This window comes from Molossus molossus, unplaced genomic scaffold (genome assembly GCF_014108415.1).
Source record: "Molossus molossus isolate mMolMol1 unplaced genomic scaffold, mMolMol1.p scaffold_m16_p_11, whole genome shotgun sequence".
Classification (NCBI taxonomy): Eukaryota; Metazoa; Chordata; class Mammalia; order Chiroptera; family Molossidae; genus Molossus; species Molossus molossus.
The window spans coordinates 60,127,741-60,146,944 of NW_023425346.1; the positions used below are offsets into that span (position 1 = coordinate 60,127,741).

General features: G+C 38.5%; 1 protein-coding gene across 1 annotated transcript in view; it reads left to right on the top strand.

The window, feature by feature from the left end:
* TMEFF2 (transmembrane protein with EGF like and two follistatin like domains 2) overlaps positions 1–19,204 on the top strand; it is a 246,782-nt gene that overhangs the window by 136,148 nt on the left and 91,430 nt on the right. Inside the window, exon 5 of the mRNA XM_036254118.1 lies at positions 90–186. Coding sequence (XP_036110011.1) covers positions 90–186 — 97 coding nt within the window. The remainder of the gene's footprint in view (positions 1–89; positions 187–19,204) is intronic.

Sequence of the window (19,204 nt, forward strand, 5' to 3'; positions counted from 1 at the left end):
GGAAAGTAGCAGCTGTAACATTGTCTTAGAATTGTTGGTATTATGCACACTTATCTGAACTAGTTTTGTTTCCTTTTGTCTGTCCATAGTCCATGAAGGCTCAGGAGAAACCAGTCAAAAGGAAACATCCACCTGTGATATTTGCCAGTTTGGTGCTGAATGTGATGAAGATGCAGAGGACGTCTGGTAGTGTGCTTTTATTATTTTATTCTTTTAAACAAAATAATGATAATTAATTTCTTTTTACTCCTTCAAGCATTTCCTAAAGAAGAAAGAAGACATTTTTAGCATTTATTTTTCTTATCTAGTTCCTTGGGGCGGGGGCAGAGGGGGGATATGGGAGCTATGATAACAGCAAGGAATTTCTGAAACGGAATTAAGAGTTGGGCCAGCCAAGCAGCTGCCCGGTTTCATTTGATAAAGATATAAAAAGATATCACCGAGACTGCCAAATACTGTCCATGTTAAGAAATGAAGAGAACAATCATATTTACTAGAACGTCTCTCAAGAAGCATGGTCAAGAGACAGTGGACAGTTCCTAATCAGCTAGATTTCTAGGATGGTGGGTCTGAGTGACCTCAGAGAGTTGATTTAAGGCTATGTCTGTGTGTGCCTGCAGCTGACCTGGGAAGATGGTAAAGCAAAAAATGAATTCCTGCCTACCCTCTAGAATCAACTTCTCCCTTCACCCAAGTAATACTCATCTTCTCCTGTAAAGATATGCTGAAGCAATAATGAATAATATTTCCTTTGAATGGGTCCCAAAATGTTAGTCTTCTAGGACATGGACATGTGTTTGGTCCTGCCCTGAGCAACCCAGAATCCAGAGGAGGTATTTGTGGCATGATAGTGGAATGAGGCATATTCTCTCTCTCTCTCTCTCTCTCTCTCTCTCTCTCTCTCTCTCTCTCACTGGTTTTACCCACACCTTTCAGAAAAATAGCCAAGTGTCCTTTGTTTTCTTCAAAATGCAAACTGTGCTTGCCTAGAGTTCTTAGCACTCGTTTTGATCAAAGTGGCTAAGTAAATCTTAAATGTTTTCACCACCAGAAGGCGTGGTAATTATGTGACTTAATGGCAGTATTAGCTAACATGATGGTGATAATCATATTGCAATATAATAGTGTATCAAATCAACATGTTGTATATCTTATATTTACACAATGTTATATGTCAATTATATCTCAATTTTTAAAAAGCAATCATTTGATTAAACTTTTGTAGATGGACAGGGCAATTCATCTAATGGACAAGAAGAACAAAATGATGGGAACAAAGTTTTTACAAGAGTAAAACATTCTGCACTTAAAATATTTTATAATATTTTTGAGAGCAGATTACGTTGCAAGTTCCAACTGTGCAAACTCGGTGGAGTTCTAAGGGTAAATTAACTAGTTACTTATAGGTAAACAGTGCTATTGACTAACCAGGTAAAAGAGCCTCCATTTATAAAAGCCAGCATCAGTAGAGTTTCCATACCTGTCAAACATTTGTAGCCAATGGGTAGCTAGGAACCAAGTCAAGAAGTATCTGCACTGTTTGATAATCTCGAGGTAAACGCGTATGTTTTCTTAAGAACCTCCTGGGCATCTTAATGGCTGATGAATTTATGGTTCCCAAAACTGGCTGATTAATAGAATTCCTTTGAAATATATATAGCACACTAATTCTTTAGTTCTACTCCAAAATCATATTGCAATCAATAAGTTTTACATCTTAAATTTATACAATGTCAATATGTCAATTATATCGTAACTTAAAAAAGCAATCATTTTGATCAAACTTTTGTGGGTGGAGGGGGCAATCATTTAAGGGATGAGAAGAAAAAATAAAGGCAACATAATTTTAGCTAGAGTAAAACAATCTACACTTAAAGATTTTAAAATATATTTGAGTACAGATTAAGTTGCGGGTTCCAACTGTACAAAGTGGGTGGGGTTCTCAGGGTGAATGAATGAGTCAGTATTTCAGAAAAGTGAGACTTAGACTTTTACTTACATAAAACTCCCCCAAGTCTGTTCGGCGTGGCACAGTGGTTGAGCATCGACCCATGCACCAAGAGGTTGCTGGTTCGATTCCCAGTCAGGACACCTGCCCGAGTTGTGGGCCAAATCCCCAGTGGGGGGCGTGCAGGAGGCAGCCAATCAATGTTCTCTCTCATTGATGTTTCTATCTCTCTCTCCCTCTCACTTCCTCTCTCTCTCTAAAATCAATAAAGAGGAAAAAAATAAAACTCCCCTAAATGATCACAATATATTGCTCTAAAATAAATGACTGACTCAAAGACTCTTTCTGCTCTTGAATGCTTCAGGACTCTATATATTAAGATACACTTACAAAACACATACTTTTAAAAATCTCATTTTTAATGTTTGCTGGTAACTGCATGTGTAGTTCAATATTATTTTTAAAGCAGTTAAAAATCTTGCTGTCAATTTTTTTACTTTGAAAAAAAATCCCATGGGTCCCTAATTTTTTTCTTAAGAATTTTCATTCCCATAGTTTCTCATCTCATTAATGATCATCTTTAAGTGACATAGTTCCACTTTATACATAGTTTCACTTTTCAAGTGCCGAGATTTAAGACATGAGATGATAACAGCAGGGAAAGATCACTAATGGCTTGGTCCATTTGTATGCATTTTTTTCCTCAGTTATCGTCAAAATAAGCCTAGGAGTGTATTCCATTATGAGCTCGCTTTACAAAGAGGGCACTGAGTTTTGAAGTGTTTATGTGGCAGGGCAAGACGAAGATATGAGCTGAAAGTAACCAGAGGGTGTTAAGCTTAACAGTTTGAACAAAGATGCAATTAAAATAACTTTTTTCCCCTGTCATGTTTAGAATAATGAGAGGGCCAGATTGCAAGCAGCTTAGATACAATGACTCAAGACCTTCGGGGTTAGTGCTGGTGACAAGGGAGATGGCGGTAGCAGGCAGTGGGAAGATGTCCAGGTGAACAGTGCCACTCCTGTTCCAGCAGAAGATCAGACTTGTGGTTCGAAGGCAGTGGAGACAGGGACAAGGCCAGTGGCATCGGAAAGATTAAACAGCACGGCAACTGGACTTAGAAAAGAAACTCAGTTACAACAGAAACACAGAGAAGGTCAAGGTAGAACCTCAGTCCATGAGAAATGGGATATTAGTCAGGAAAAGTAATCAGGGACAGATGCAGGACAGACAGAAGAGATACCCACTTGCAAGAACTAATGCAGAAAACAAGCTTTGGCTACAACAGCCTGGGACATCACCTGGATCTCAGAAATAAATTACAAGGTCAGAATGCAGCCCGGCTGACTGGATGCTGAATCAGTTAGCTTCTGGCTAAGGACATCTTCTACACCCCCAGCCTAGAGACAAGATTAGTTCCAAAATGAGGAATAAGGCTGAACCCCCAGATGGGGCTAAGTGGCCAAGTTGTGAAGATTAGTGGGCTGCAGGAGGGCAGGGAGCTAAGAAGATCATTATACTTCCCAGGCAAGAATGAAAGTTGTTAGTTTTTAAATAAAATGTACTTAAAATGTCCAGTGCAAGCAATAAGGAATAGTGCTGAAATGATAAGCATATTGATTTTCATTTACATAAATACCTTTGTATATTAATGTATTATATTTAGTTATGGACGTGAAGAGCAGATTGCAAAGAGCTGAAGGACACAAAAATAAAGCAATAAATGAAATGAAATAGGCAGGGATTAAAAGAGGATATAAAGAAAGATAGGAAGCAATAGGGAAGTGATCCGACTCTCAGATAGTCGGCTGATTCAGGGGAGTTTTGGTGTGCCATTGATTTTGAATGAAACCATGGCCAGGTCCTCCTGCAAACATGAAACACTGTATATGCTGTGGGGCAGCAAAGAGCACAATTCAGGGTTTTGCATTATTTTCTCCTGACACTCAGTAAACTACAGTTTTATGCACGCACATTTCCTCAACCCTGCATCAGGAAGGCATAACAAGATGTGAATAAATACCGCTGAGAAATAACGTTATTATTGTATCTGCAATATTAAAACCCTGGACTAAGAAATAAATATTTTACATTTCACCACAGAAATAAAGCTGGTTATTCAAAGGTGCTCAGGTACTTCCTAAGTGATGATACACCTTTGCTAGAGTTAAGAAGCCAACACACAATCAGATGATCTGTTTCCATAGTTAGCTAGAGGAGTTTATAAGTTAAGAAGCAAGTCTTACTGGACATGGGGAAGAAAAAATAAATAAAAATGGAGAGGAGTAAGGAGAGTAGAGGAAAAGGAGAAAAAAATACTACCTAAAGGATGGCTTTGATTACCATGTACTAATGTTTTACTATCATTTTAATGCCTTTATTTTGAGAAAACACGTGATTTATAAACTCGTATAAGCCTCTCACTTATGTTCCATGAGGTTTATTTTTTGTCTTTTTCTTCTTATAATGAAGAACATTAAGGCCGCAAAAATCAGAAAATGGTCAGGTTTTCTCAGTAGGAAAAAAAGACCATTGCTACAAAAAATCCTTCAGTGGAGGGTATTTACCTACGTGTAGGAAAGAATTAAACTTTCAAAAGAGAGACTGAAATGCCCACATGGCTAGTGGTCCACACCACATATAGACCCACTGCCGTACCCAGGTGTCCCTGGACTTAGGATGGACTTCAGAAATAATCGGAACACCTGTGCGCAGGGATGTGGGGCCTGTTTGTGGGGCGCGGGTTAAGGAGAAATGAAAAGAAGGGCTTCAAAGATTGTCTCTTTATATCTAGACTGAAAAAAAGTCAAAACGAATACATTTACACCTCAAAGAGAATCTCAAATACATCCTGTCAAATACAATTTATAAAGAAAAAGAGTGGCTGATAAATAAGTCGAACATAATAGAATTGACTCACTGCAAAGTAATAAAAGCCCCATCTGGTAGCACCGAGAATACCTACCTATGATTCCAACACATATTTCTGATACTTGGTTGGTGTTAGAAACAGCTCTATGTTCCCTTAATTATCTTACCTGATAAATTATTTCAGTAAGTCCAAAGTAGGTCAGTAGTAACTCTTTGCACTGGGAACTACTCCTAAGAAGTAATTAGCCTAGAACTTTCTCTTGGTCCTGTCAGTCAGAAGTAGTTCAGAGCCCTGGGGCTGATACTTGATTTAATATCAGAATAAAGCGAGTCGGTAGCTGGGTCTGATCATAGGAATGGCTGGGGAGCGAACTGGCTGTGTGCCTAACATTTCCAGGGTGTCAGGACAGATCAGGGAAGGGAGCACAGGTGCAAGAGCAGATGCAGCCGGGTGACAAATGACATAAAGGGACAACTTAAATTATTATATGTATTTCCCTCGTACATATGCTTTATAGCTCTGTTTCCATTTCCACATTGCTCTTGTGTTATCCCCTCCCTGCCACTCAGGCTCCATTAGCAAAATCATATTGACTTAGATGCTATTAATTCCTCAGCCGTCATTTATTTTATTTTTGAAACTTTAATAATGCTTTGCAGTTTTAGTGCATAACATCCTCGCTGGACTGCAATCGTGAGAAAGAGAAAGACAAAGTCATTGCAGTTAAAGGAGTCCGGAAGAGAAAACGAAAGAGTATCTATTTTTTCCTTCCTTTCATTGCTATTCCCTACCTGAAACAGGGTGTGGGATTTGGCATTCCTTTTGTGAGTGTCTCTTACAAAGACACTTTAGCCCGAAGTCTTTAGCATGTGCTCCTTCGATCTGAGAAGCCTCCTTGTCACTGGGAAGACTGTGTGCCTCTGGCGTCATTCCCACCTTTAATGCATTGTGGACTGTGGAGTCATGAATATTTGAAGCCGGGCAATGGCCGTGGATGATCCTTGGCACTAGATTTCACCACACATATAAGAAAAGTAGGCGTTAGGTCCTGCTGACTTGAATACATTTGGATTATGAGTCTGATAGAGAAAATGAAGACACCTCTGAGGAAAACATAGAAAATGATTTCTTTTAAACTACTGGCCGACGATTGAACAAAAAGATGGTGTTGCCATTGGAAAGTATCCAGTTGTTTTCTATTAAGTAAAAAGAAGATGGGTCAGGGTGATAGATGGGTTATCTAAACAAGAGGATGCCGATTAGGCGTGAACTTTTGTGATCTAAGAGTTTATTCAGTCCTCTTGTTGATTTCCTTCGCTCTCCTCCTTGGAACCGCAAATGTGGTCGCCGTGATGGGAACTGCCTTCGAACAGGAGTTTACTCGTGGAGAGAATGGAAACACCCACAAACACAGAAAATAGGTCTGGTCGAGAAAACTCAAGCTCTCTGTTGGGTGTGAGGCTTTAGGCAAACACATTTTCAGTGCTGAGGTTCCTGCCTCCCAGGACTGCCTCTTCTCCCCCACCATGAAGACGATGCTGTCACCTCTGAAAGTTGCCACAGTATTTTCTGTGTGTAAAGATGGGTGAGGTCTGAAGAGTAAGGACACCTGTCTTTCCTTCGATGCTTCCATTTTCCCAGAACATTCTTGCACAGACGGAGGGAATGTACAGCTCCTCATTTGGGGAAATATGCCATCTTTTCACTCCCAGAATTTCAAGGGGAAATGTTGACATTTTTAGCAAATCTATGTCCAAATGTTAAAGATTGATTTTGATTTTGTTGATATTTCCTTCTTTTATGTTTTACATGTTCTCATAATTTCTATTTAGCTCATGCAGCATATACCACGTAATTTCTATTTTATGTAAAAATAATGGAATACTGCTCTGACCAGTTTGGCTCAGTGGTTAGAGCACCGGCCTGCGGACCAGAGAGTTCCAGTTTCGGTTCCCGCTAAGGGCACATACCTTGGTTGCAGTTTGTCCCTGGCCCCGGTTGGGGTCGTGTGGGTGGCAACCACTCTATGTGTCTCTCTTACATCGATGTTTCTCTCTCTCTCTCCCTCCCTCTCTCCCTCCTGCTCTATCTGAAGATAAATGCAAAAATGTCCTCAGGTGAGGATAAAAGAAAAAAAAAATCATGGAATACTATATGAGGGCAGAAGAAAGAAAACAAAACTCCTAAGCACAGACTGTATTAACTGTTTTCATTAGTTGTTTCTCTTTTTACTTACTTTTTATTTATTTTTTTTTTTTAATTTATCTTTATTGTTGAAAGTATTATAGCTGTCCCCTCTTTGTTCTCCCATTGACCCCCTCCTCCCCACTCCCGCCCCCCTGCTGCCTTCCCCACACTATTGTCTCTGTCCACCGGTTCTGCACATAAGTATATACATTCTTCGGTGTATCCTCCCACCCCCACTCCCACCTTCCCTCTGAGATTTGTCCATCCGTTCCCTATTTCTATTTCTATATCTCTGGGTCTATTTTGTTAGTCACTTTATTTTGTTCATTAGATCCCTAAATGAAATCATGTGATACTTGTCTTTCTCTTACTGGCTTATTTTGCTTAACATACTACTGTCCAGGTCCCTCCATGATGTCTCAAAGGGTAAGAGTTTACTTGCTTTTTAAAATCTTTCTGGTGCTCACTCACCAAACTCCTCTCTATGTCCTCTGTCGTATTCTGGGTCTTGGTTCTAGTGTATTTTGAGTAAGAGATTCCTGTCCCTTAGAATTAGGGTCCACATGCTCCATGTTCCATCATCCCAGCATAAGATCTCAGTCTCAGATAAAAATGTAAATCGCATTGTACTTATCAAAATATGAGAACCATTTAAAAACATACGTTTCCCATGTGGTAGACACCATTATAATATTTATAATCATGGAGTCATTTAATTCTCCCATGAATCTTATGAAATTAGATACACTAATAATTTCCATTTTATGAAAAAGGAAACTGAGGCACAGAGAAGTTAAGCAAACTGCCCCAAGCCAAACAGTAGTGGAAGAGCTAGGATTTGAACCCCACCAGACTGACTCCAGAGACCATGCTCTTAACCACCCTTCATTGTCTCCCCATATAATTAATGACATAAATTGTGTGTGTGTATAGTGTGTAACACATGTATACACACATAAGCTGAATATATCTAGTATGTTAGTATTCCTTTAGAATCTCACTTATTTGTTGAAATGGAACATAAAAACAGAGACTTTACTGCCACTTTGTAATAAAATTTGCCACTAATAGGTTCACATTGTCTGTGATGCCCTTGAAGTATCTTTTTCCCCATTAGGTAAATACACCTTATTTCTTTGAAGACTACATTTTGTTTTTTAAGATACACTGAATTATTGTCTATGGGAAATATCCTTATTATGACTATGTGTGGGCCAATTAGATTAAAAAGGTTATTAGCTATGAGGTTGCAGAGAATAGACACATCTTCACCCAAATCTGGTTATTTGGAGCTGCTTCAACTTCAATGTACTTATTTTGAAATGGCAATATACTCTGATTATGGACCAGGGTGAACATTATTTATATGTTATAACTAGCGATAGTTTGTATTCAGAAAGCAAGGCATATAATACAGCCTTTAGAGACTGGCCATTGAGACAGTCCCCCGTTCTGTAATGCTGGTGTCCTTGTCACAATATTGCAAAGGGTTATACAAAAGGCAGAGCACTGGGGAGCCCAGAAGAGCAAGGGCCCTGCTCAGTGAGCCATTTGCTGAGCAAGGTGGGATTCACTCTTTATTGCCTTTGGAACTAATGGGCCACATGCCCCTTTCCAAGTGGCAAAGGAGAGTGTATTAGAAATGCAAGAATAGAACTTATGAGATATATAGAAAGAGGGAAGGATCACCAAATTAAATGGCAACTAAATATGGCCCATATACCAGGGGTTTTTTGTTTGTTTGTTTGTTTGTTTGTTTGTTTTTAATCCTCACCCGAGGACATTTTTTCATTATTTGTTCAGATAGAGTGGGAGGGAGAGAGAGAGAGAAAAACATCAATGTGAAAGGGACACATCGAGTGGTTGCCTCCAGCACAACCCAACCAGGGCCGGGGACAAACCGCAACCGAGGTACGCGCCCTTAGCGGGAACCAAACCCAGGTCTCTCTGGACCGCAGGCCGATGCTCTAGTGGTTGAGCCAAACCATACCAGGGGTTTTAAATTCCTATCTTAGAGGCAATGTTATATCTATGTTTTTAAATCACTTAAAAATGTGATGTCAAGCCTCTTATTTCCTGATCCATATTTTTGATGGTTACACTGAAATGGAAATTGCTACAGCTTCTCTCATTATAAAAGTTGTACATGTTTATCATAGAAATTTGAAAAGACTAGAAATATGAAAACTCTATTAAAATATCATCCCACCATTCCAAGATTACCATTGTGTATTTTCCTTCCATGTATGTGTACATGTGTGCATGTGTGTGTATGTGGATATTTATTTCTAATGAGTCTAATCATATTTTACACATCAACAAAGTTTCTCTCGTTTTTTAATTAAATATGTTTTTTATTGATTTTTTTAGAGAGAGAGAAACATCGATGTGAAAGAGAAACATCGGTCTGCTGCCTCCCACACGTCCCCTAGTGGGGATCGAGCCCACAACCCAGTCATGTGCCCTGACCAGGAATCGAACCAGGACCTCTCAGTCCATGGGAGAGCTGGGCAACAAAGTCTCTCTTTTAAAAACATTTTACTTGCCCTGGCTGGTTTGGCTCAGCGGTTAGAGCGTCGGCCTGCGGTCCGGAGAGACCCGGGTTCGGTTCCCGCTAAGGGCACGTACTTCGGTTGCAGTTTGTCCCCAGCCCTGGTTGGTCGTGCGGGTGGCAGCCACTCGATGTGTCCCTTTCACATCGATGTTTCCCTCTCTCTCTCTTCCTCTCTCTCCCTCCCACTCTGTCTGTGCAAAAAATGCCAAACTGTCCTCGGATGAGGATAAAAAATAATAAAAATAAAAATAAAAACATTTTACTTAATTTTGAGGCTGAATTTGGAGACTGTTATGAATCCTAAACAAATTTATGAATAATATATTTATAGTTGAACATAATTTCTATGGCCCAAATTCTAATTATTCTTCCTAAATTTTTGCATTTCTCAAGACAAATAAATTTGACAGTACTGTCTTCACATTTGTGATCTAAAAAATTTACCAAAACCTAAATCTCTTGATTCTACATTAGACATTTTTCTTGGTTAACTCCAAGAGACTAGACAGTGTGTATACTGAAAACATCTCTACTGTCTGTATCCAAAGCATTCATAATAAATTGCTCTCTGAGGTATAAGCATTACTTACTGAGAAACTGTTCTCCCAAAGGTGCTTTAAATTGGGTAAGAACTGTTCTGGTCAGTGGTTTACTTCCAAATAGTAATATATTGTATGTGTTCGTTCATCTTAACAACAAATTAGCAAGCCATCCTTGGCAGCCCACATCAGTCTATTCCAGACACATTTCCCTAACAAATAGGATGTGTAATATCTAATAAGTGATTGAACAAATTGTAAGATTATATGCAATACACACTTGGAAATTAATACTGCTGAAAATCCAAATTTTTTAATAAAAAGAAAAAAAAACCACACAAATAACTGATTTTTCTATTCCCCTCAATGCAAAGTTAAATTGTGTCCATTTATCCCTTTATCTCTGAGATATGAATGAAACTTAAGAAATCAGTATGATGCCCTTGAGATAGCTGATCTTCTAAAGGTTGTTTACAACAACTCTTTTGTATTCATTGCCATCGTTTCTATGCCTTTGACACAGCAGTTTACCCTGTTCTCTGAGCTCATCCTAAAATGAGCTTTCTATAATCAAAATAGTATTATCCAAGGTAATAAAAGTAATACTAGGTCCCCACTAGACATAAGTGCCTAGAATCAGCAGATATTAAGAGATGTATATCAGGGAGAAGTGTATAACAATTGGGAAAAAGCAAAAGTAAAAAATAAAATAAAATATTTGTTTGCATTAGCATAAAATAGTGATGTATTTCTGTAATATACATAGATATCATAAATGTGGTGCTTCAAGACATTCAAATATAACATCAAATTATTAATTATGACAATGACATAAAATGATATCTGTAATGGAAGTATGCAATTTAAGTTTAATTGCATATCTTTTTTCTTCTCTAGCAAATGTGTAGATTTGAGAAAAAGAAAATGCAACAAAATTGTCGGCATTACAGTGACATTAGACAGTCAGATTTAGGGGAGAAAAGAAAAAGCAGCCCTATATCAATCAGTATTGTTCCCAGTGGAAGTGGGGTTCTTGGGGTGTGGTGAGGAAAAGCATTTCTAGGGGCCTGTGAGGGAGGATGCGATCTGGTAGCAAGATTTATTTGTGAAGCAAAATAAAAATGATGTCCCTCCGATGCCCCCTCTCTCTGGTCCACCATGGAAAATCAGGCAGAAGTAGAGTCAATGTGCCATATTAAAGTTCAGGTCAGTCCAGTATTTGTAAGCTTCCCTGTGGTCCAGGCTGCAATCTGTTGCTTTGCTGCTCTACCCAGGCTTCCACCGAGAGTCTGTGTGGCAGTGGCCATGTGGCTGCTAAGGCCACATGGCTATGGAGAGAGAACACACGAATCCACTGGGTGAGTGTAGGTCACCAAGTGAGAGAGAGAGAGAGAGAGAGAGAGAGAGAGAGAAATTTGTTCTGAGGTTTTCACCAGTAGGTTTTTCAAAATAACCAATTAACTGCCCAAGATTTTGTTGGGCTTGCTTTGGCTCCTCCCCCAGTCAATGCTCTTTTTCCCAGGTTATACTGATGGGCCTCCATGGTTCAGCACCTGCCCCTGTGCTTTGACTTTATGGCATGTGTTTACCTCCCCCTTTGTTTTGTCTCTTCGCCCAGTGATAGTAAGGGAATAGACTGGTGGTTCCCTGGAGGGAGTGTGAAGCTGTTGCTTCCTGGTGAAGCAAACAGGTTTATACTTCCCAGCCTACTATGCTCAACAATGTTCTCCCCTTTGCTTCCTTTCCCATCAATAATTAGCTGACTGCAGTGACACATTCATGTCTCACATATTGAGGCAAGTTGTTATGTGCTTAGGGTATATACTATGGAATGTTTTATACCTGAATTTATGTTATTGAACAATGTCTTTTTGCAATAATGTTGGGGAGTATTTCCCTTTTGAGGTATGCATAGCATGGTGGGTTAGCCAGAGGAAGAAGAAAAACTTCTAATATATTAAAACCTTAAACTTCTCAGACTTCTTTCTCCTGTTTTGTGGTCCTCTGATATCTCTATAACAAAGGTAGGGTAGATGATGTGATCTTCATTTTACAGATAAATACAGGAAGTCTCTGAAAGTTTAAGGGTGGTCTTCATGTAGCAAAGAAGACTTCAAGTAACATATGCCACTGTCTTATCAAAGCTACCAAAGAGAGGTACTCTTGGAGTGAAGCGGCACCAGAAGTTAACTGGCAGAATTAGACCTCAATTCAGCTACCTTGGTTCTTGAATTTTTATGGAAAAGAACTCAGAGCCAAAAACTACATATGTAAAAGAAAGTTTATTTTGAAAGTCACAGAGGCAGAAAAGTCAGCCAGCTAGGTTTCGTGGGTTGAGAAATAAAAAAAGGGAGAGGGAGGGGGAGGGGGAGAGGGAGAGGGAGAGGGAGAGGGAGAGGGAGAGGGAGAGGGAGAGGGAGAGGGAGAGGGAGAGTGGGGAGAGGGAGAGGGAGAGGGAGAGGCAGAGGCAGAGGGAGAGCGAGAGGGAGAAAGTGCATGGAGTCCTTTGTTTTAAGAGGTTTTATTTCCCAAAGGTGGGGATTTTAGAGGAGGTCTCAGGGGGAGGATCTCACTGGACTATTCATTAGCTTTCCAGGTATGTCCTCTCAGGGTCACGTCTCCAGCCAATCAGTGGGACAGGTCAGGGTGTCCCAGCTGGTCCTGATGTCAGCCATGGCATCCACCCACCTGGCCTTGCTGCTTTTCTGTGCCTGGAGCTGAAACACAACTGAGACCTAGATGTTATCTCTAGCGCTTAATGCTTAAGGCAGTGCTAATGCAAAGGAGTCATATGAAGCTATTCTCCTGACCCTTTGTTCCTCCCCTAAGGGGGTCTGCTGCATGACTAGCAATATGCAAGAGGTTAGAGGTCAAGGGAGGGTCTGAACCACATGACCAGCAATATGAAAGGTCAGGGGGTTTAAACCACATGACCAGTGGTATGCTAAGGGAGGAATGACCCTGGGGTGAGGTCTTGCCCTACTCATTGCAAGACACCCAGGACTTTTCACCCTGTTGACCTTCCATACCTGGCTTATGGTTCCCACTCTGCTCATGTCTGTCTGACTGCCTACTATATTGATAGAACTGAGTTCTTATCTTGTATAAAATCACATCATTTCCCTTGGTTTCTGTCCCCCCCCCCCCCCAGGTACATTACATTACATAGATAGATAGATGATAGATAATAGGTCTGTAGTCACCTTGTAATTCATGTAAAACTCAATTAAAATATACAATGGTTTTTAATATATTCACCAAATTGTGCAACCATCAATACAATCAATTTTATAATATTTTCATCATTCTAGAAAAATATTGTGTATTATTAGCAGCCCCTCTCCATTTTACCACATTTCCCACCTCCATACCAAGGCAACAACTAGTCTACCTCATATCTCTACATTTTTCTATTTCACATTTTATATAAATGGAATAATTTCACATGTTGTTGTTTGTTACTGGCTTTTTTCACTTAGCATGGAATTTTGAGGGTTCATCTATATTGTAGCATGTGCAGTATTTTGTTCTTTTGACTTATGGAAAATATTCCATTGTATGGATATACTACATTTTGTTCATTCACCTATCAGTTGATGAATATTTAAGTTATTTCCAGTTTTGGCTATGACGAATAATGCTGTTATGAACATTTGTGTACAAATTTGTGTATGTGTGTTCAAGTTTTATTCTGGGCATATGTTTTCATTTTTATTATGAGTATACCTAAATGTAGAGTTGCTGGGTTAAATGGTACCCTTATGATTAACTTTGAGGATCCGCAGACTGTTTTTGAAAGTTGGTGCATCATTTTATATTTTCACCAGCATTGTGTGAGGATTCAGATTTCTCTGCATCCTTGCCAATACTTGTTATTACCATCTTTTTGAGTATTGTACCCCAAGTAGATGTAAAGTGGTATCTAATTGTGGTTTTGATTTGCATTTTCCAGATGGGTAATGATGTTGAGTATGTTTCCATGTGCCTATTGATCATTTGGATATGCTCTTTGGAGAAATATCTATTTAGCTCTTTTGCCCATTTTTAATTGAGTTATTTATCTATTTGTTATTGCATTGCAAGAGCTCTTAAATAATATATTATAGGTAAAGCTTCTTGCCAAATATATATGATTTTCAGATAGTTTCTCTATCCTGTGGAGGGGTCTTTTCACTTGTATAATTCTACCTTATAGAACACAAGTTTTTGATTTTGATGAATTCCAATTTGCCTGTCTTTTCATTTGTCACTTGTGGTTTTGGTGTCATATCTAAGAAAGCTTTGTTTAGCCTTCTTAGGTCAGAGAGATTCATTCCTATATTTTCTCGTAAAGGATTTATAGTTCTAGCTCTTATATTTAGGTCTCTGATTAATTTAGAGTTAATTTTTGTGTATAGAGGGAAGCAAGGATTCCCAAATAATTTTTGAATGTAGATGTTTAGTTGTTCCAATACCATTTGTTGAAAAAATGATTTTTTCTCCATTGAACATTTTTTGCCATTCTTGTAGAAAACAACTGACCCCATGTATAAGGGTTTATTTTTAACTCTCATTCTATTCCATTAATGTATATGTCTATCCTTATACCAGAACTAACTCCATTTTTTCATAAGTAAAATATGGGAAATAAGAGTTTTGGTCTAGATGATTTCCATGATTCCTTTGAGTTCAGTCATCAGCTAATGTTGACATGCAATATTATATTAGTGCAGCATAGTGGTTAGACATTTATATAACTTACCAAATGAACCCCCTGAAAAGTCTAGTACCCACCTGACACCATGCATAGTTATTGCTATACCTATAAAGACTTCTCCACAAACATCCCCAGTGGTCCCAGTGGTATTGTTCTTCTTTTTCCTTTGGACAAAAATTTCCACTAAGGCATTTTTAAATTAGAAGAGATGGTCTTTTGTGTCCAGACAGTAGTATTTACCACTCTGTACTTTAGCCTTAATACTGAAATTAACAGAAATAGGTTTTTAAAAATATATTGGTTAGTCATCGCTTTAGAAAGCACAGAAAAATAGGAGTGTCTTTAAAGGATTTGAAGCAGCAGTGGCAAAAGATAAAAATACAATGAAGCTATTTAAATAAGAGGAAAAATTCAAGAGTTGAATAATGAAACAATGTTGAGAAGGAAGGAGAAAAGTAAGATAGAAAAAGTAGTCGTAAAGAAAAATCAAACTAAGAGAAACTGCTACAATTCATCAAAAACCTTATCTCTGAGTATCCTGGAATTCAAGGGAACAAGGAAAAGGAATAATCCTTATGGTGGAATTGTAAAGACAACTAGTTTATCGAGATACTTTAGCAAGTTCTGAATTCCACAAGAATTGATACTGTATGCCTTTAATAGCATTTCGAATGAAACAAAAGACAACTTCCTTGCTTATAAATTATATAAAATTATATATATTGGATCTTAATGTAATGTATTGATGATAAAATTCTAAAGTTGTAAAATTATAACTCTGTAGAGGTGAGTCTCTGTTAGACCTGAATAGTAATGTCCAGACACATCACTGTTATGGTGTCTAACTCAGTACAGGGTTAAAAGAAAAGGAATAGTCCTTTTTTATTATTATTATTATAGTTATTTCAACTAGGAATTAGGCAGAACTCTTAAGATATTCCATATGTCTTTAGGATTCGAATTTCCTTATACAGATATCAAAAGTATGCAGTTGTTGCGAGAGAAAGATGTGTTCATGCAGCAGAGTGAGGAAGGGACTTGAGATGGCCCTGAGCATGAAAGATGTGGTTATTACCTAAGTTTGTGCAAAATGACCAAACACTGATCAGACGTTTATGACAAATATTCTTGATTTGATTATATTTAGTTAAATGATTAAAAAGTACAAATAAAAAAAAAACGATAAAAATGATCATAACATAGGGCCTAATGATTATGATTATGAGTTTACAATGCAAAGTGTAACTGTGAGATATATTTACTTATAAGTCTTTCTGCTATCAATTCTGCTCTTTCTATTTTGGCTCAGACAATCAATCAATAAATAACCAATACTTTGATAGATATGTTTGACTATATTTATTTTTAATATCCTCATAATGAGATCTGTAGTTCTTTATTAGTATAAGCAAGCTTCAGGATATTTTAACCTACTTATTTATCTATTGCATCTTTTTTGTCCAAGTTTTGTTTGTCCCAACCCAAAGTACAGCTTCAGATTTATTTATCTATTTATATTTTTATTCTTTTTAGTTACAATTGACATACAATATTACATTAGTTTCAGGTGTACAACCTAGTGGTTAGACATTTATATAACTTACAAAGTGATTCCCCCATAAAGTCTGGTACTCGCCTGACACCATACATAGTTATTAAAATATTATTGACTGCATTTTCTATGCTGTACTTTACATCTTTATGATTAGTTTAATAATTGACAATTTGTATTTCTTAATCCCTTTCACATTTTTCACCTATCCCCTAAATTTGCCTCCCTTCTGGTGACCACCAAATTGCTGTCTGTATTAGGAGTTTGTTTCTGTTTTGTTTGAATTAGAGGAGAAAGAAATTTTAGCAAACGACACACGGTAATAAAGTAGAGTGCATAAGGGCAGGAGCCCTGCAATTTTTATAATGTGATTTAGTTTAATTCCAAGTTTACTGCCTATAACATTGGCTAGAAGTGTTGGTGTAGCGCACTGTGGATATTAAAAACCATAGCCTGCAAAGTCATTGGTGAGGAAGTCTCTTGTTTTAATAGGAAATAAGACAACACAATGGACACAAAAAGTATCTTAAGTGTAGAGAAGGGCAATGTCAGCATGCGCTGGGATGATCAGATTTGACAGGGTGGAGAGAATAATTTTAAAATAACAGCTAAGCAGTAGTGAGCACTGTCTCTGTGCCTTGCACTCTTCTAAGGGCTTTGCATTGATTAATTTATCCTCACAAGAACACAGAAGTTAGATACTATTACTATCTCAGCCTTAGTATAATCAAATTGAGGCACAAAGGTGTTAAGTAACTTGTCTAAATCGACTTAGCTATTAAGGGTTAAAATCAAGATTTAAATGCAGAGGTGACACTCTTACCAATTTTGTAAACATTGAACTCTAGAAAGTTTGAGGCACAGTGGAGAACTTGCAAGATGCAGAAGAGCTGCAGGTGTAGAGAAAGGAGAGAAGTTCCCTTGGGGAAACAAAGAAAAAAACATACGTTTAAATAGCATGTAAGTCAAGTGCATCATCTATGGAAGCCCAGTGCACCATCTCATTTAATCCTGTGCAAAATGCAGTGAGTTAAGTATCATTTTTCTGCATTTATACAAAAGAACAAACTAAATTGCAGGGAGGCAAATAAATACCAACTATATCTTGAGGTAAATAATATACCAAATGTATGTTAATAGGTAGGGAAAGTTCTTGAATTAAACCTCAGATTTTTCTAAGATAATTTTAAGGTCCATACCTTTTTCACTGCATAATGCTGGAGGGTAGACGTTAAGGTAGAGGAAGGTACTTAAAGAAAGTATCCTTTCAGATGAAAGACTAGCTTATGACTGAGAATGTGTATAGTACCTGAAGAAACGAAAAGGTACCTGTAGCCAAATGATGGAAGCCTTGGTTGTCAAGTATATTAGTTAGGATAAGTAACACTAAATGTTATGACTGAGAAGTGCCAGATTCTCACAGGTATAACACATGAGTGCACGCGCATGCACACACACACACACACACACACACACATTTTTTTCTTGCTGTCATCATAGTTCAGTTGACATGTTCCCAATCAGGCAGTCTTCACATGGTGTTTCAGGAACAGTATCTATTTCCCTAAAGGGCCTGCTCTTCCCTAAATCATTGAGCTCACACTCATTCATTTAATAGAAAGGAAAAGGTCCTACATGGGAGACGTTATTGGCCAGTCTTGGAAGAGGCAATCCTCCTTTCCATGTACATCACTCTGGCCAGAACATTCGTTGCACAGTTAAAGTTGCATTAAGGAGAAAGAACCCAGTAATGGAGTTTGGTAATGGTCCCTGAAAGAGAGAGAAATTGGAGTTGGGGAAGCTGTACAGTGGCAGTCGGTATTCACTCAGTGCCCGTGATGGGTCATGCTCTGTCTGAGCCCAGGCGACACAGTGTTTAATGCAGATTGAGTTCACAACTGTAAAGAGCTTACATCCTGGGGAGGTTCCGGTCCAAGATGGTGACATAGACACCCCAAGAAGGGGAGAGACGGGGATAGGTGATGAAGAAATAAATAAGTAAGCAAGCTAGATGATTTTTTTAAATCTTCACCCGAGGACATTTTTTTTTGCATAGAACAAAAGGAAAAGAGAGAGAAAGAAACATTGATGTGAGAGAGGCACATCGAATGGCTGCCACCCAAATGACCCCAACTGGGGCGGAAACAAACTGCAACCGAGGCACGTGTCTTTAGCAGGAACCGAACCCGGGTCCCTCTGGACTGCGGGCTGACGCTCTAACCACTGAGCCAAACTGGCCAGGGCACAAGCAAGATGAATATATACATATATATAATTTTTTTTTTTAAGAAGAAAACAAGAGTTCTGAAAACCAGGGTCCTAGAGAGGGGATGCTATTTAAGATTGGCTATTTAGGGAATGCCTCTCTGTGGATTGTCATTTGGGTCAAAGAGCAAGAAAGAGCCAGCATCACAAAGAACTGTAGAAAAATAATTCCGAGCAAAGAGAACCTCTGGTCCAAAGGCACAGAATGCAGACGAGCTTGGTGTGCAAAGGGGCTGACAGAAGATTAGTGTGGCCAGAGCCCAGAAAGTAGGAAAGAAGTCTTAAAAGAAATTGAAAAGGGGCTTGGCCATGAAGGTTTTAGTTGGCCTTCATGACGGTGTTGCTTTTATTCTAAGTATGCTGAGATGCTTTCCGATGTTTTAATCTGGAAGTGGTATGATTAAACCCATCTCAACTCTCACTTCCTCCTGAAGCCTTACTAGACCACCTCAGAACAGCATCCTCACCTCCTTCTCCCACATCCCACAGCATTTTTCCTGTTCTCAATCATATTACTACCTAGTTGCCTAGAAGTATGCATGTGTGATTTTCTCAACTGGAATACAACTTCCTGGAGAGCACAAATGTGT